Below are 16,012 nucleotides of genomic sequence, written 5' to 3'. Positions count from 1 at the left end.
CTGCTTGTTGCTGTAGTTGTCGGCAGATTGGAGCAAAGACTTCGGTGTCGTGGGTTGTTAAGAGTCTGATTGCAAATTATGGATAGAGCGAGTAAAGGAGTCTCTAGTCTCAAGGGTGTGGGCGTGGCAAATACGCCAGTTGCATGTTGTGATTATTTATCAGTGCCCTCTACCTGCCATCGCTTTCAGATCACAATACAAGCCTTATTCATGGCATTTTGATGGCATGTGGCTAAAAAGCATTTTATGCTAATTTACGAGTGCTCACATCTTATGTATTTTTTTTTATATTTTTCTGCGCTTTGCGCATGCAATTTTTAATTAATTTTTGTTGCCCCACTTCGCTTAACTTGGTTGGGTCTATAAAAGGCTACTCAGGCTACGATTCGATTCGAGTCGAGTCGAGTTGAGTTGAGTCTATTGTCAGTTCATTATAAAATCAATTCATTCCTTATGCTTGGGATTTATTATTAATGTTGGCAACGTAATTCTGCAGTTTCTATGCATGAAGCGTGATTGCTTCTCCCGAAAGGAATTTCATATGAAGGATCCCACTTGGGTTTGTTTTCGCTTTTCCCTTCACGATTCATATTTCAAATATGCAGAGGATTGTTTATAAGGTTACTCGATGAATACCAAATGAATCATAGTCGTGCATCGGTGTTCTATTGAGTCACTTGCAAATACTACGTGTTAGACAAACAAATTGTTTGAATACCCAAATCGAACTTGAACCCATTCATTGTTTGTTTGCTGGCTACCTGTTGTGCTGTGGCTCTGCTCTGTTCTCCTCTCTTGTCGCGCTCCATTACAATATTGTGAATGGTTTTGTGTTTTCTTTTGTGTGTTATGAATGAATCGACTGTTTGTATCACTCATTTCTATTACAAAACCTTTTTTAATTGCGCTTGCTTCGTTCGCTTTGCTGTGTGGCTAAGTTTAGAATTGACATTGGAATTAATTGTCATTGTACCCTGTAATAGCCATAATTAGCAGAGTGTAGTGTATGCTTAGTAGTGTGTGATTACTCATAGCTCTGATTGTTGGATGGCATCGAAGCCTTAGTTTGCTTTGTGGCATGATTGTGTTTTTCTTGTAATTGAAATCAATACGAGAACATTATACGCAAGTGTTGTAATAGCTGATATTCACGACTGTTATACAGAACTGTTAAACAGATCTGTTATATTTCATTATGGATACTAAAATAGCTTTAGTTTTTTCGTGTATACCATTTCTTTCTTGTAGTAATTGAAATTCATTCATTAAATATAAAAACGAAACTGTTATACAAAACATTTATATGAATCTGTTCCATTCTATTTTATTAATCTGTTACACTTTTAAATTATTTTTATATGTTTTACTCCTTAAATATAGTATGAAGTCCCAGTTATACAAGGCTGTTATACTGTTATACAATAATACCATATGTATTTGTATGTTTATATGAAGGGTATATAGAAGTGTCATCAGTTTTTTGTACAACTATTATACATAGCTGTTATACAAATGCAGATCTTTTTTACTTTGCTTTTACGAGCTCTTTTTAAGCTGTTAAACAAAAGTGTTGAGGAAATTCTGCTTCTTAGCATTATATTTGCTATTTGCAAACAATGCTCACCACATTCTTTTGCCATTTCAAAGCACGATCTAGTTGTTATACTCAACAGCAACTGTTATATGAGGGTATTTACGCTGTGGCTTAATTGTGTACTTAGCACGCTCAGTTCTTTCTCTTGCCATTTTTTTTTTGTTTACCACTTTTCACAACAAAATTGGGCAAAATATAGTAAAATGTGTACGTGTGTTTAGGTGTGTGTGTGTGTGTATGTGTGTTTGTGTTGTATACATATTAAATGTGGGTATGCACATATGTACTCATGTGTGTTTGTAATACTTACTTTAATTGGCACCGTTTTTTTATAGTGTAGTTGTTGCTGTTTTTCTTTTGTTTTTGCCTGTTTTTTTTTCATTGCCTGCTGTTTACGTCGAAAATTTCTAGTAAGCAAATATATCGCAAGCGGCGCCTCTTCTCTCACTTTCCTCTCCCCTCCTCTGGCTTCCCTTCCCCTCATCATCATCAGCAGCAGCGAGTGAGGTTGAAGCTGCTGTTGCGAGTTGTTTATGCCTCAGTGCGTCGTCTACTTCGCACTCAAAATGGGTGTCTCTACTATTATTATTGTTGTTTTAGTAGCTGTTGCTGCTGCTGCTTCTGCTGTGCGTCAAGTTGACGTCGCCTTTATTACAGGTGTGTCTGAACAAGTGCATAATCAATGTGAATTTGTGTGCGAAATGAGTTCAAGTTGTTGCTCTTCCTCCCCCTCCTCCTCCTCCCTTCACACATCTATTGTCAGTTGATGTCTATATCTTACATTTTTTCAACGTATTTAATGCCAACTGTGCACGAACAACAGTTGTATGCACTTCATGGAAACTGTGGGAAATCAGGCAAACAAGTGGGAAAACAATAGTCACGATAAGGGGCGGAAAAAAGTGCAATGCTAAATCAAGTGCAATCATTAAAGATCATACTAATTTTTAATTGAATTTCTAATCAATTGAGAAAATACAATACTTCAAAACATTTGAAATCTCTTAGCCTCATTGCAATAAGGAATTGTATTCGTTATTTCAATAAAATAATAATAATTTGAAATCAATATTGTTTAAATGCTTATGTTACTTCTTTGTAAGCACTTGTTTCGTGTTATTTGATCAACTTTGCTTTGGTAAACATTTAGCTTATGGCGATCAGGAATTGCAGTGTTTATAAATAAATGGTTTGTGGAAACGCTGTGGAAACAAAGAAAATTCTCAAGCTATCAGCTTATGGTAGTTCTCTGATTACTGTTTGGATAGTTGACTGATTGCTACTGCATTGCATTTGATAAGCGTGTCGTGTTGCACTCGATAGCGTAACTGGAATTGCATCATCGATAAGAACAGAAACTGAAACAAAAAAGAAAGAAACGTGCGCGTGCCTCTCAACGATAGCAACAACAAAGCAAATCAACAAAAACAATTCTAGTATAAGATTAATAATATATTTTGTGTGTGTTTAGAAACAGAAGCAAAACAAAAGAACGGTGCAATGTTCCTAAGCGATCAGTGCGTCCTGCGTTCTCAAAACGAGCAGCGAATTTTCATGACTTTTGCTCAAGTGTAAAAATGTGAAACTAACTCGGAACTAACCCCCAACAATGAAGAACTCAATTAACAACAAATCAACAAACAAATAATCAATTGTGAGACAAAGAAAACTAAAAACAACAAACCCAAAGAAACCAAAGAATCAAGAGACTAAATAAAGAAAGCATGTTCGACGTGCCGCCCAAGTGTCCGGCATTGGCCAACAAGTTGAGCGGTCTGTTTGGGTGGCGCCACACCTACAAGGTGGCCGCCAAGCATGAGGGCATACCGCATGGCACCCTCCACAAATCCTATTCACTGACGCTGCCCAAGCGGCCGCCATCGCCGAGCTACGATTGCGTGAAGGTAACGAATCCGAAAATACAAAACTACAATTTAAATCGAATCAAAATTCAAATGAAAACTGTTGTCAACTCCTCTTCAATGTGATAAGACACGCCCCCCTCATACGCCCACACACACACTCACACACATACATACGTATGCTAATGTTTATGATATACGATCGTTGTGATCGTTGTCGGATGCCCATTGACGCATAATATCCATTGACAAATGACCATAAAGAAACAATCAACGATTGAGATATGCCACAAACAAACAACAGACATGACAAAAAACCGCACACCGCAACTACAGTGGGCTCAGCTCATGCATTGTGCGGGTAAAAAATAAAGAAAATAAAACTGTTGGCGATCATCGTTTAATTGTATTGCAACAGTGCGTATGGGTGATATGCGTATACTTAATATATATAAATATATAAGCATCGATTTTTTAATAGATTGTGATCGTTTTTTGTTATGCTCACTAAAATTGTGAAGTTAGTATTTAACAATGATAAATAGTATTGCAACACTGCGTATACGTAATATTAATTATTTTGATTGTATCGATTGTGGTAGTTAATGGAAACTACAAATATTACTTTAAAAATAATGAATTTACAATATTTTGAAACAAAATTATGAAAATCAACAATATTACTTTAAAAATATTGAATTTAAATTTTGATCACTAAATTGTTAAGCAACAGTGCGTATGTGTAATATATGTTTATACATATTATTGATATATTTCTTGTAATCGATTGCGATATACTTTTGTAAAAAAGGATACTTTAAAATGATCAATATTAATTCATTTATTTTAGATTTTCGTTAAGCACTTAATTCGTTAAATTTAAACCACTGTGCGAAATACGAAGCAGAGCACACAGACAGACAAGTGAATAATTATTACGAAAATAATCAAATAAAAATAAAATCAATTTATGGAACAATAGAATGCAATGCCAGTGGACGCTTTTTGACCCATAAATCCAAGAACAACAACAGCAACATTAGTCACTGTGTTTGTTTGGCTGCAAACTAGCGAAAATAAGAAAAACAACAACAACAACAACAACAACAACAGCAACATAAACTAGAAAACAACCTTCCAAATTGTTGCGCCAAGTTGACGTTCCAGTTCTCCAGTTCAGCTCAGTTCAGTTCAGTTTAGTTCAGGGAGCGAAGCGCACGCTCTGCTGCTTCCATGACTGGTTTCGGGCCATGATGCAATTGTTGTTGTCGATTCTGTTGCTGTTGCTGTTGCTGCTGTTGTTATTGTTGTTGTTGGCCAGTTTTCGGCATTTGGCATTTGTGTGTGCTGGAATTCAATGGAATGCCAGCAATGATAGCGTTACCAACTTGATTCGTTTGCCTGTTTTTTTTTGGTATTGCTTTTTGTTTTTATTTTTATATTTTTGTTCAACGTTTTTGTGTCCATTGTCCGTGCTGCAGTATTTGGTAGGCTGGAGGTCGCCGTCGCCGGCGTCGTCGTCGTCGTCGTCTTCGTCGCTTCAATGGATGGCGACTCGCAAGACTTTGCTTAGCTTGGCTGCCAGCTGAAGAACTGAAGAGCTGTAGAGCTGCTACGCCAATGACTCAACGACATGGCCAATTGGGCAATTGTTTCAGGGCCCGGAAGCGCCTAAACTTCTCTTGCAATTCCAACTGCATTGGCGTCTGCTTTGTCTTTGTCTTCGCAGCTCACAGAGTCTGAGAAGTCGAAGCTGGCGCTTCACACTTTATAATTCCACGAACTGCATTGCATTCAAGTATTTATTTATTGAGCTGAATTTTATATAACAAATTCTCAAATTCCAAATTACTTGTTTTTGTAGAAACCTAAAACAAGTGCATTTATAAAATGTTGAACTAGTTTTTGGCAGTCAATTTACGCTACGAATTAATTCATTTAATTCGAATTGCTGTTTGACGTTGAACATTGCGTATGAGTTATTTATACGAACATTTTTTTCTTCAATTGTCAATTCGTATAGAATTAAAATTTACATCTTTAATAATAATGAATTCAAATAGTTTGTAGTGTATTGATTTTTGGTACATACAATAATAATAATAGTTTTTATGGTTCCAGAAGATTTGGTTGATACCAGATAGAAGAAGTTAGATGTAGAAGTTATTTAAGAAATACTTGTGTATGGTACAAAAAAGGCCACTTCACGCGGGTCTTAGTTGCTTTGGCTGACAATATGGTATATTTTGTACTCTATGGTATGTTTTAAATACAGTACTATGTCCTACTATATATTAATTTGGTATATTTTTAGAATATAGTTTTATTGTAAGTGGGTAGCGGGTATCTCATAGTCGAGCACACTTGATTGTAACATTCTTACAAACTAGTAATGAAATTTTTTTACTGTTTTAAATTCCTTTTCCTGGCAACACAATATAATAGATAATAAGTGGGGGATATTCTATAAAAATTTCGAATTTTCAGAATATTTGAAATGAGTTTTAAAATAAAATTGCTTTTCTTAAACACTTATTAACATTTTTACTCTACTGTCTGCCTTTGCAGGAGGCTGGCTCATGGGTGGCGGTGCATCATCTGCAGACACAGTCGGGCATCCTAGATCCCGACGATTGTGTGCGCGATGTGGCCGACGATCGCGAGCAGATACTCGCCCACTTCGAGGACTCGGGACCCGATCCGGGAGTGCCGCAGGGCGGCGGCGATGGCGCCTCGGGCAGCTCCTCGGTGGGCACCGGCTCACCGGACATCTTTCGCGATCCCACCAACACCGAGGCGCCCACCCGCGACTTGTCCACGCCACACATCGAGGTGACGAGCACCACTTCGGGACCGATGGCCGGCCTGGGAGTGGGGCTGATGGTGCGACGCAGCAGCGATCCGAATCTGTTGGCCTCGCTCAAGTCGGAGGGCAGCAACAAGCGTTGGTCGGCCGCAGCGCCGCATTACGCTGGCGGCGATTCGCCGGAACGGCTGCTGCTGGACAAGGCTGGCGGTCAGCTGTCGCCACAATGGGAGGAGGAGGACGATGCGGCCGCACAGCTCAAGGAGCAGCTGTTGCAGCAGCAGCAACTGTTGCAACCAGCTGCAGCCGGAGGAGGAGCAGGTCATCAGCCCTTTGCACGCTCCGGTCGACTGTCGATGCAGTTCCTTGGCGATGGCAATGGCTACAAGTGGATGGAGGCAGCCGAGAAGCTGCAGCATCAACAGCAGCCACAACCGTTGCCCAGCAGCTCGCTGCCGAACAGCGCGTACTCAAGCAAATCGCTGCCACGCGAAAGCAAACGCAAAGAGCCGCTCGGCCAGGCGTACGAATCGATACGCGAGAAGGACGGCGAGATGCTGCTGATCATCAACGAGTACGGCAGTCCGCTGGGACTGACGGCGATGCCGGACAAGGAGCATGGCGGCGGGCTGCTGGTGCAGCACGTTGAGCCTGGGAGTCGAGCGGAGCGCGGTCGCTTGCGTCGCGACGATCGCATCCTGGAGATCAATGGCATCAAGCTGCTCGGTCTGAGCGAGTCCCAGGTGCAGGAGCAGCTGCGTCGTGCCCTCGAATCCTCGGAGCTTCGTGTGCGTGTGTTGCGCGGTGATCAACGGCGTCGCCAGCAGCAACAGCAACAAAGACGCGACTCGAAGGTGGCTGAAATGGTGGAGGTGGCCACCGTGTCGCCCACACGCAAGCCGCATGCAGCGCCGGTGGGCACTTCGCTGCAGGTGGCCAACACCCGGAAGCTGGGGCGCAAAATCGAGATACTGCTGAAGAAGGGCCCCAACGGTCTGGGCTTCTCGGTGACGACGCGCGACAATCCCGCCGGCGGCCATTGCCCCATCTACATCAAGAACATTTTGCCACGAGGCGCCGCCATCGAGGATGGTCGCCTCAAGCCCGGCGATCGGCTGCTCGAGGTCGATGGCACACCGATGACGGGCAAGACACAAACCGATGTCGTGGCCATACTACGAGGCATGCCAGCGGGCGCCACGGTACGCATTGTGGTCTCGCGACAACAAGAGTTGGCTGAGATGCCAGTTGGGGTGAGTTAAATCATGAGTTGTATTGGTTGCTCTTTACTAATATTCATGTATTTGCAGACTGAGACTGTGGAGAAACAGGTCGGAGGCACAACAGCAACAGCAGGAGCAGGAATTGCACCTGGAGCTGGAGCTGGAGCAACAGCAGCCCCTGTCTCGATTCCCGTGCAAAAGTCGAGCAGCGCTCGCTCGCTGTTCCAGCAGCAACAGCAGCAGCAGCAGGCGCAGCTCAATGAATCTCAGCACTTTATCGATGCGGGCAGCGAATCGGCAGCGTCCAACGTAAGTTGAGCTCATTCTTATTAATTATTAATAATATAAATACTTGGCAAGTGGGTGTGAATTTATGGAAGAACATAAAGAAAAGAGTTCAGTGTGAATGAAACTAATGAATTGCAGTGTAAAGAATATATATTATATGTTTGGAAAAAGTTCCCATAAATCCTCTCTTATTGTTTCGTCTCATTTTATGTCATTTGCACTCCATTTACATTACTTTCTGACATATTTTGTGCGTTTAACAGTGGCACATTAAAAGATAAAGTAGATGAAATAAATATAAATCATAGGAGTTGTTGCTTCACATAACGTCTTTTCACTTAGGGCATTAGATTAAATTGAAAACTTAACTAGTGTTAATTTAATAACTAAACCCTAAAAAATTACTTCAATAAATGGGAATGGGAATTACAAAATGACTCCAAATATTAAATTTATACAATATACTCGTATGTATACATATATAAAAGTCAAAAATTAATAAGTATTCGAAAGCATTTCAATAAGTTAAAGTAAACCTTAACAATTGTAAATTGTTCTCGTTCATTCACTAATACTTTTCTCTTATCTCTTCTCCCTCCGCTCTATAGGACAGCCTTCCGCCAAGCAGCAGCAGCTGGCACTCGCGGGAGGAGCTGACACTGCACATACCCGTCCACGACACAGAGAAGGCTGGCCTGGGCGTCAGTGTCAAAGGCAAGACGTGCTCGAACCTGAACAGCTCATCGGCGAGCGCCGGCAGCGTGAAACACGATGGTGATCTGGGCATCTTTGTGAAGAATGTGATCCACGGTGGTGCAGCGTCTCGCGATGGCCGCTTAAGGATGAATGATCAATTGCTGAGCGTGAATGGCGTCTCGTTGCGTGGCCAGAACAATGCCGAGGCGATGGAGACGCTGCGTCGTGCCATGGTGAACAATCCGGGCAAGCATCCGGGGACCATAACGCTGCTGGTGGGACGCAAAATACTGCGCTCGGCCAGCTCCAGTGACATCCTCGAGCACAGTCACAGTCACAGCAATAGCAGTGGCAGTGGCAGCGGCAGCGGAAGCAATAGCAACAATTGCAACAACAACAGCAGCTCCAATGCCAGCGACAATTCAGGCGCCACTGTCATCTATCTGAGTCCAGAGAAGCGTGAACCACGCGGCGGCAGCGGCAACGGACCTGGCAGCGCTGGCAGCGACATGAATAGGTAGGTGATAAATCTGTTATTGACTTTCTCAGTTCATTCAATGTATTTGATTTACTTTGCAGATGGAGCAATCCCGTTTTGGATCGTCTAACCGGTGGCATTTGCTCCAGCAACTCTGCGCAGCCCACACATCAGCAACAGCAACACCATCAGCAACATCAGCATCATCAGCAGCAGCAACAACAACAGACGCCACAATCGCAGTCGCAGTCACAGCGTCGTCTGCCGCCGCCGCCGGCAACGCTGCGCAACGAGAGCTACTACATGGCCACCAATGACAACTGGTCGCCAGCGCAGCTGCAGCTGCTCAATGGGCACGGCAACACGGCGCTGCTTATCGAGGACGATGCGGAGCCCATGTCACCGTAAGCAACAACTTCACTTTATTGTTGATTACTTTTGTGTTTTGCCAATCAATCATTGCAATGCTATTTACCGTAAGGTACCGTTACCCATAAGGTTGAAGGGTATTATTATTTTCTGCTGACAGGAAATGTATGTAAAATATAACGATAAATATGAATATTTTAATAATCCTAAACATATTTATAAACACAAAAGTATACATAATAATCACATTTGTATGCTTAATATTTTAATAGAAGCTTCTTCCTAAACCCCTCAACTAATTGCCACTTCCTTTACAGCACGCTGCCGGTGCGCAATCACGATGGTCAACACTGCAACGCGAGCAGCGGAAACACATCGCAAGCTGGCGCCGGACAGATGGGGCAGATGATTGGTGGCATCCCAACGCCTGGAGGCGCCACAACAGCAGCAACAACAACAGCAGCAGCCGGTGGAACAGCAACATCAGCGGCTGCAGCTGCGGCAAACTTTGATGCCACCTACTCATCGCAACTGAGTCTCGAGACAAACAATTCGGGAGTGGAACATTTCTCACGCGATGCGCTAGGACGTCGCAGCATCTCGGAGAAGCATCATGCAGCGTTGGATGCACGCGAGACGGGAACGTATCAGCGGAACAAGAAGTTGCGCGAGGAGCGAGAACGCGAACGTCGCATTCAGCTGACCAAATCAGCGGTTTATGGCGGCTCTATTGAGTCGCTGACACTGACGCGCATTGCCAGCGCCAATGCACAGATGGCGGCTGCGGCGGCGGGCTATAAGCACGCCAAGACCAGCTCGCACATTGAGCAGCGCGAGCAGCAGCAGCGGGAGCAACAAATGCTCGCCGCCGAGGCGGAGGCTCGCGATCAGCTGGGTGACTTGGGGCCATCGCTGGGACTGAAGAAGTCGTCGTCGCTGGAGTCGCTACAGACGATGGTGCAGGAGCTGCAAATGTCCGATGAGCCGCGTGCTCATCATGCGCTGCGTGCGCCACGCGGACGTGGGCGAGAGGACAGTCTACGAGCTGCGGTCGTCAGTGAACCGGATGCCAACAGTAAGCATAGAAAACTTCTCCTTGATGCCTTTTCTTACACCTCCCATTTCTATTTTAGAACCACGCAAAACTTGGCTGCTGGAGGAGGGCGATCACGAGGGCGGATTTTCCTCGCAGCGCAACGGTCCGTTCCAGAGTTCGCTCAACGATGGCAAACACGGCAGCAAGTCGCGCGCCAAGAAGCCGAGCATATTGCGCGGCATTGGACACATGTTTCGCTTTGGCAAGAATCGCAAGGATGGCGTTGTGCCCGTCGATAGCTATGCCACCTCCACGCTGGTCTCTGCCGCGCCAAACTCAGCTCAACATCAGCAGCAGCAGCAACAACTGCAGCAGCAGCAACAGCAGCAACAACAAATTCCAGCTGCTGCTTTGGCGGCTCTTGAGAGGAATGGCAAACCGCCAGCCTATCAGCCGCCGCCGCCGTTGCCGGCTCCAAATGCATCAGGTGGCGGTGGCGGTGGGGCAGGGGGAGCAGCCGTCAATGGTGGCTCGGCCCTCAATGGTGGGATTCATCAGAACGACATATTCAATCATCGCTATCAGCATTACGCCAACTACGAAGATCTGCATCAGCATCAGATTAGGTGAGATAGGCTGCCCATTAAAGCACAATTCAACTCAACTCAACTCACACATCACATCAACCACATTAATATATGTTTGTTTGTTTGTTTGTTTATCTAACGGTGTTGGTTCACAAATTTGTTATATAACTAACCTTTATTGGGATCTCTTCTGTTTCAAAATTCAACAACATAAATTAGGCAATTTTTAATGTTTGCAAAAGTTTTCTACTTTTGACAGACTTCATTATTTTAGTAATTCGCTGCATATTCACTTCGTTCTTGTCTGTTCTGTTTACTCGAAATGAAGACTTCTGTCTCTATGTCTCTATTTATTTGTAGCAATCGCAAGACTTCCTTCAAAAAGTTCCTTTGCTTCGCTACTTAATTTCAATGTAAGATACTTTTCTTAAGACTACTTTAAAGCTTTGATATTTTTTGCATTTTTAACTTTACAAAAGGAAGGTTTAGAGAAAAGAAAACGTTTTTTCTTGATCAGCATTTTATATATAATTGATGTTAGATTTATGGTTGTCTTTTACAAAGCAAAAAATATTAAATTAGAGATTATAGATATGCTTGAAAAGTTTAGCTGAATACTAAAGATAACTTCAGGTTAATAATATTGCAAAATATGAGATATTTAAATAATTTACAGTTGTGATTGTCTAACAAAGTAAAAGACTTAAAAGGAATGCTGAGGTGGACTAGAAGCAAAGTTTCAAAATGTATTTGGTATTGAAATAGACTGTCAGAAATATTTGTTTTGCATAGATCTGAAGATATATAATATATTCTAGTGATTTGTTGTTGTGGCTTTAACTGCACTATTTTGTTATGTGGCTAAATGTGTTGTTATTAACATTTGCATTTGTTTGTGTTTGTTTATTATTAACCCGTCACTGTGTTTCATGTTCTCTTTCTCTGTCTGTTCTGTGTACCACATATTATATATGTATCTCTTTCACACTCGATCACACACCCACACACACACGCTACTGTACTCACACGATAACCATACATTAACCAACACTGGACAGCAGCTGCAGCAGCGATGATATTGGTGTTGGTGGCGTGCAAGAGGCGCTCTCAGAGTCGACGCTCGAATGCATGCGACAACAGGTGATCAGGCAGCGCATCAAAGTCGAGGCCGAAAGGTAACACACACACATACTAATACACTCCCACACATATAGTAACATACTGCCTGGTTGTAGTTAGCTAATGTTTTTCGTACCGACTAACAACCCGACTTGCTTCTCTCTACTATTTCGCATCGCATCAACTCATTTGTATTATACGCTTTTGCAGTCGACGCCATCAGCATTACCATTCGCAGCGTAGCGCCCGTTCCCAGGACATAAGCATGCATTCAACGTCAAGCCAACAACAGCAGCAGCAACAGCCTCCTCTGCCTTTACCGCCATCGGCAGCAGCCCTTCAGCAGCAATCAAATGGCGGTCTGCGTCCCATGAGCAGCTACTATGAATACGACACTGTGCAGCAGCAACAGCGTGTGGGCAGCATCAAGCACAGCAACCACAATCACAGCCATGGCTCGCATCAGTTGCACAACGGCAACAACAACTCGACGCCGTCGCCCATCAGCGTCAATGTGGCACAGCCGCATTGGAAGGCAGCCGCATTGAATGGCTTCTCGCCGGCATCGCTCAACAGCAGTGCACGTAGTCGCGGTCCATTTGTGACCCAGGTGACCATACGCGAGCAGAGTGGCATGCCACAGCAGCAACAGCAGCAGCCCACTTATCAGACAGTGCAGAAGGCGCAATCGCAGTCGCAGTCACAATACGGCAGTGCTGCAGGTGCACAGCCGCATGCCTCGAAAGTGTGACTATAGGTGCTGGCGCATGCGCGCGCCACACGCGACGTTCTCGTGGAGAGTCCACACAGCCGCCACTCGGAGTTGAGCGAAGTGGAGGTCTTCTACTATGCCACCGAGTGCTAATCGGATGGGAAGGAGACGTTGTTTAAGACGCGTGTGAGACGCAAGCGGCCGGCAAAGCAATTGTCAAAACTGGCAACCAGTTTGATGCATATTCATATATGAATACATATAAATATTTCTTTTTTTTGTTTTTTGGTTTTTAAATTAATGTTCTTTTTATACCCAATTGACAAGGGAAAGTAAGCCCACATACACACACTCTTCATCCTCACCACAAATGCATATATTTAAGCTCATATTACAACAAATTCAAATACAATTACAAGAAATGAAAGTATTCCATGTAAAGCGCGCAATGCGATGCGCTTAGCTTAATTTAAGCTTACAATAAGCAACAAAATTGCATTAATCGATCGTCTAACTCTAAGTCAAAGACCATGTAAATACATACCCGTATATATTAATAATTTCAATTAAGTATCGTGAGAGAATCGATAACGAATTCAGTTGAAGCAAGTCTCAAAAACATTTTGTCAAAAGTCAAACAAATGCAACTTTCATCATTTGGATTGTATAAAATAAACAAACGAACTTAAATTTGTCACTTGAAAGGATATCAAATCATGCTGTAAATAACACACACATATATACACAGGCATTACCATTATCATATTTATATATAATAATATCAGTATAGTTATCATAAATCTTTTTTTTTTGTTTAGCTATAAAGCAATCGCCATTTTGTGTGCAAAAGTGAAAAATTGCAAAGTAAAACTTAAAGTCCATTTAATTAATGTTTTCTTAAATTCATTCTGAATACATATACAATAAGCTATGATTATAAATATAATAAACCTAAGTTTATATTAGGTACATATAAGCCCAGCGAAATAATTGAACTGGGCGTTTAACAAGATGCGACTTTGGATTAGAAAGTACTTATTAACCATATAATACGATACGATACGATACACATTCAGTAGTACTTATACATTTATTATAATATTTGTGTATTATTTAGTATTTTGTATATTGCAAAATTCTGTTGCAAATTAAATATTTAAGATTCCATATTCTTATCAAGAACTTTGCGTGTTTTCTTTCGAGTTATCACAAGTTATAGTTAAAGGAAATTTGTTTTCGTTTTAAATCCTTCAGGGTCTAGAAAAGACGTTGCATCCAGCAGAAATGCAAAAAAAAAATCACTTACTTAACTTTAAAAATATGTACATACATTACAATTTTCTTTTTTGCGGCCACCTTAAATATGAAAATTGAAACATTCTACCAGGCCAACAGAAGTGGGTAGCAAGTAGCCACGTAGAAAGTCACTTGCTTATGATCCATATGCAATCCAGAATGCAGCAGGCGATCTCTGAGATGACCCCAAAATTATTGGATTCTTAACAACTGAATTTGCCTAAGGTTGTAGTTGTTGTAGTCACAGATGGAATTGTTGTTGTTGTAGTGGTCGATGCTGTTGGTGGCCATTCGATGCCACGAGGAAGGGCTTAAAAGTGTCAATTCAGCAAGTGAAATACTAGGCGAACATAAATCAGCAGTAAGCAGATTTAGAAAAATCATTGAATACCGCCATCTATGAGTTGCTACGAAAACCAACGAAAATTGGTGCAGATCCAAAGTATGCTACATAAAATTAGCAAGCAGGCTAAAGAATAAATAATTAGTGTAGCATACTTTCAGGGTGTACTAAATATCGTCAGTTTGTCATAGCTACTCATAGATGGCGCTTTCCCACGATATTTTTTTTAAAAATATGCTATGCTGATTTATGTTCGTCTGGTATTTTATCTGCTAACTTGGTACTTTTTCGCCGTTCACGGCTGTTTCAGGTGGCCAAGAACAGCAACAGTTGACAGAAAAATAAAATCTAGGGAAACATGAATCAGCAGCAAGCAGATTTACACAAATCGTGGAAAAGCGCCATCTATGAGTTGCTACAACAAGCAGATTTACAAAAATCATTGAATAGCGTAAGTTTGTAGCTAATCATAGATGGCGCTTTTCCACGATTTTTTGTAAATCTGCTTGCTGCTGATTTATGTTCGTCTGGTATTTCATCTGCTGACTTGGCACTTTTTCGCCGTTCGTCAGGTGGCCAAGAACGGCAACAGTTGACGGAAAAAAAAGAACTAGGGAAACATGAATCAACAGCAAGTAGATTTATAAAAATCATTAAATAGCGCCATCTATGAGTTGCTACAACAAGCATATTTTCAAAAATCATTGAATAGCGCCATCTATAAGTTGCTACAATATCGTAAGTTTGTCAGAGCTACTCATAGATGGCGCATTTCCACGATTTTTGTAAATCTGCTTGCTGCTGATTTATGTTCGCCTAGTATTTCTCTTGCTGAATTGTCACTTTTTAGCCATTCGTCGAGGCATCGAATGGCCAACAACAAAAACAGCATCGACTACAACAACAACATCAACAACAATCAAGAACGGCAAAAACTTCCTAGTCAAAGGCAGCTACAAAATTAGTGGCGCCATCCATTTTGGGCACAATTTTAAGATTGAAATTTTAAAGTAACCGACAAGAAAAAGCAAATCTGTTAAAATTTAAAAATAATTTTTTATCATTATTTTTGTATATGTTTTGTTTATGCTTACAGAAAATCGTGTATACCATAGCCATATCCTATTTGATCCATGCGTGTCCTACGTCAATCAAAGAGTATTTGTGAGGACTATTGTTCTGCCGCATTTTATTTCGATCGTCCTTATGGTAGATGACGTACCCAACAATTTTGAGAGATCGAAAATCCCTTGTAAACTGCCACTTGGACCAAATGAAACACCAGGCGAACATAAATCAGCAGCAAGCAGAAATAAATTCATTAAAAATTTCTTATACTAAAAGTATGCCAACATACTTTTCAGAATTTTAAATTGCATGAGCCAGATTGAACACAATTAACTTTGTCATCCTTAAAGTATGCTTTAAATTAGCTTCAAAATAAATTCTCTGTAAGTCATTTCACGGACTAAAATGCACACCCTAAAAGTATGCCAAGCTTGGCAGCAAGTTGGTAAGTGGCGTCAATTATGATTTAAATTATCGCCACCTAAAAGTATGCTGCAACAAATGCATAATTCTTGCTGCGGACCTTGTGCGCAAA

General features: G+C 41.9%; 1 protein-coding gene across 4 annotated transcripts in view; it reads left to right on the top strand.

The window, feature by feature from the left end:
* Nucleotides 1-13,946, top strand: part of LOC132797451 (partitioning defective 3 homolog) — a 47,080-nt gene extending 33,134 nt beyond the window's left edge. Inside the window, exons 2-10 of one of the 4 annotated variants that reach the window (XM_060809230.1) lie at nt 3,066-3,498; nt 6,025-7,515; nt 7,573-7,794; nt 8,382-8,986; nt 9,049-9,351; nt 9,634-10,391; nt 10,450-10,978; nt 12,001-12,114; nt 12,269-13,946. In XM_060809230.1, coding sequence (XP_060665213.1) covers nt 3,319-3,498; nt 6,025-7,515; nt 7,573-7,794; nt 8,382-8,986; nt 9,049-9,351; nt 9,634-10,391; nt 10,450-10,978; nt 12,001-12,114; nt 12,269-12,809 — 4,743 coding nt within the window. In that variant the 5' untranslated portion in view covers nt 3,066-3,318 and the 3' untranslated portion in view covers nt 12,810-13,946. Of the gene's footprint in view, nt 1-3,065; nt 3,499-6,024; nt 7,516-7,572; nt 7,795-8,381; nt 8,987-9,048; nt 9,352-9,633; nt 10,392-10,449; nt 10,979-11,997; nt 12,115-12,268 lie in introns of all 4 variants that reach the window. The other 3 variants (XM_060809229.1, XM_060809232.1, XM_060809233.1) reach the window with 3 other exon arrangements.
* The last annotated feature ends 2,066 nt before the right edge of the window (nt 13,947-16,012 follow it).

Source organism: Drosophila nasuta, chromosome X, assembly GCF_023558535.2.
Source record: "Drosophila nasuta strain 15112-1781.00 chromosome X, ASM2355853v1, whole genome shotgun sequence".
Taxonomy (NCBI): Eukaryota; Metazoa; Arthropoda; class Insecta; order Diptera; family Drosophilidae; genus Drosophila; species Drosophila nasuta.
This window is presented reverse-complemented; position numbering and strand designations above follow the sequence as displayed.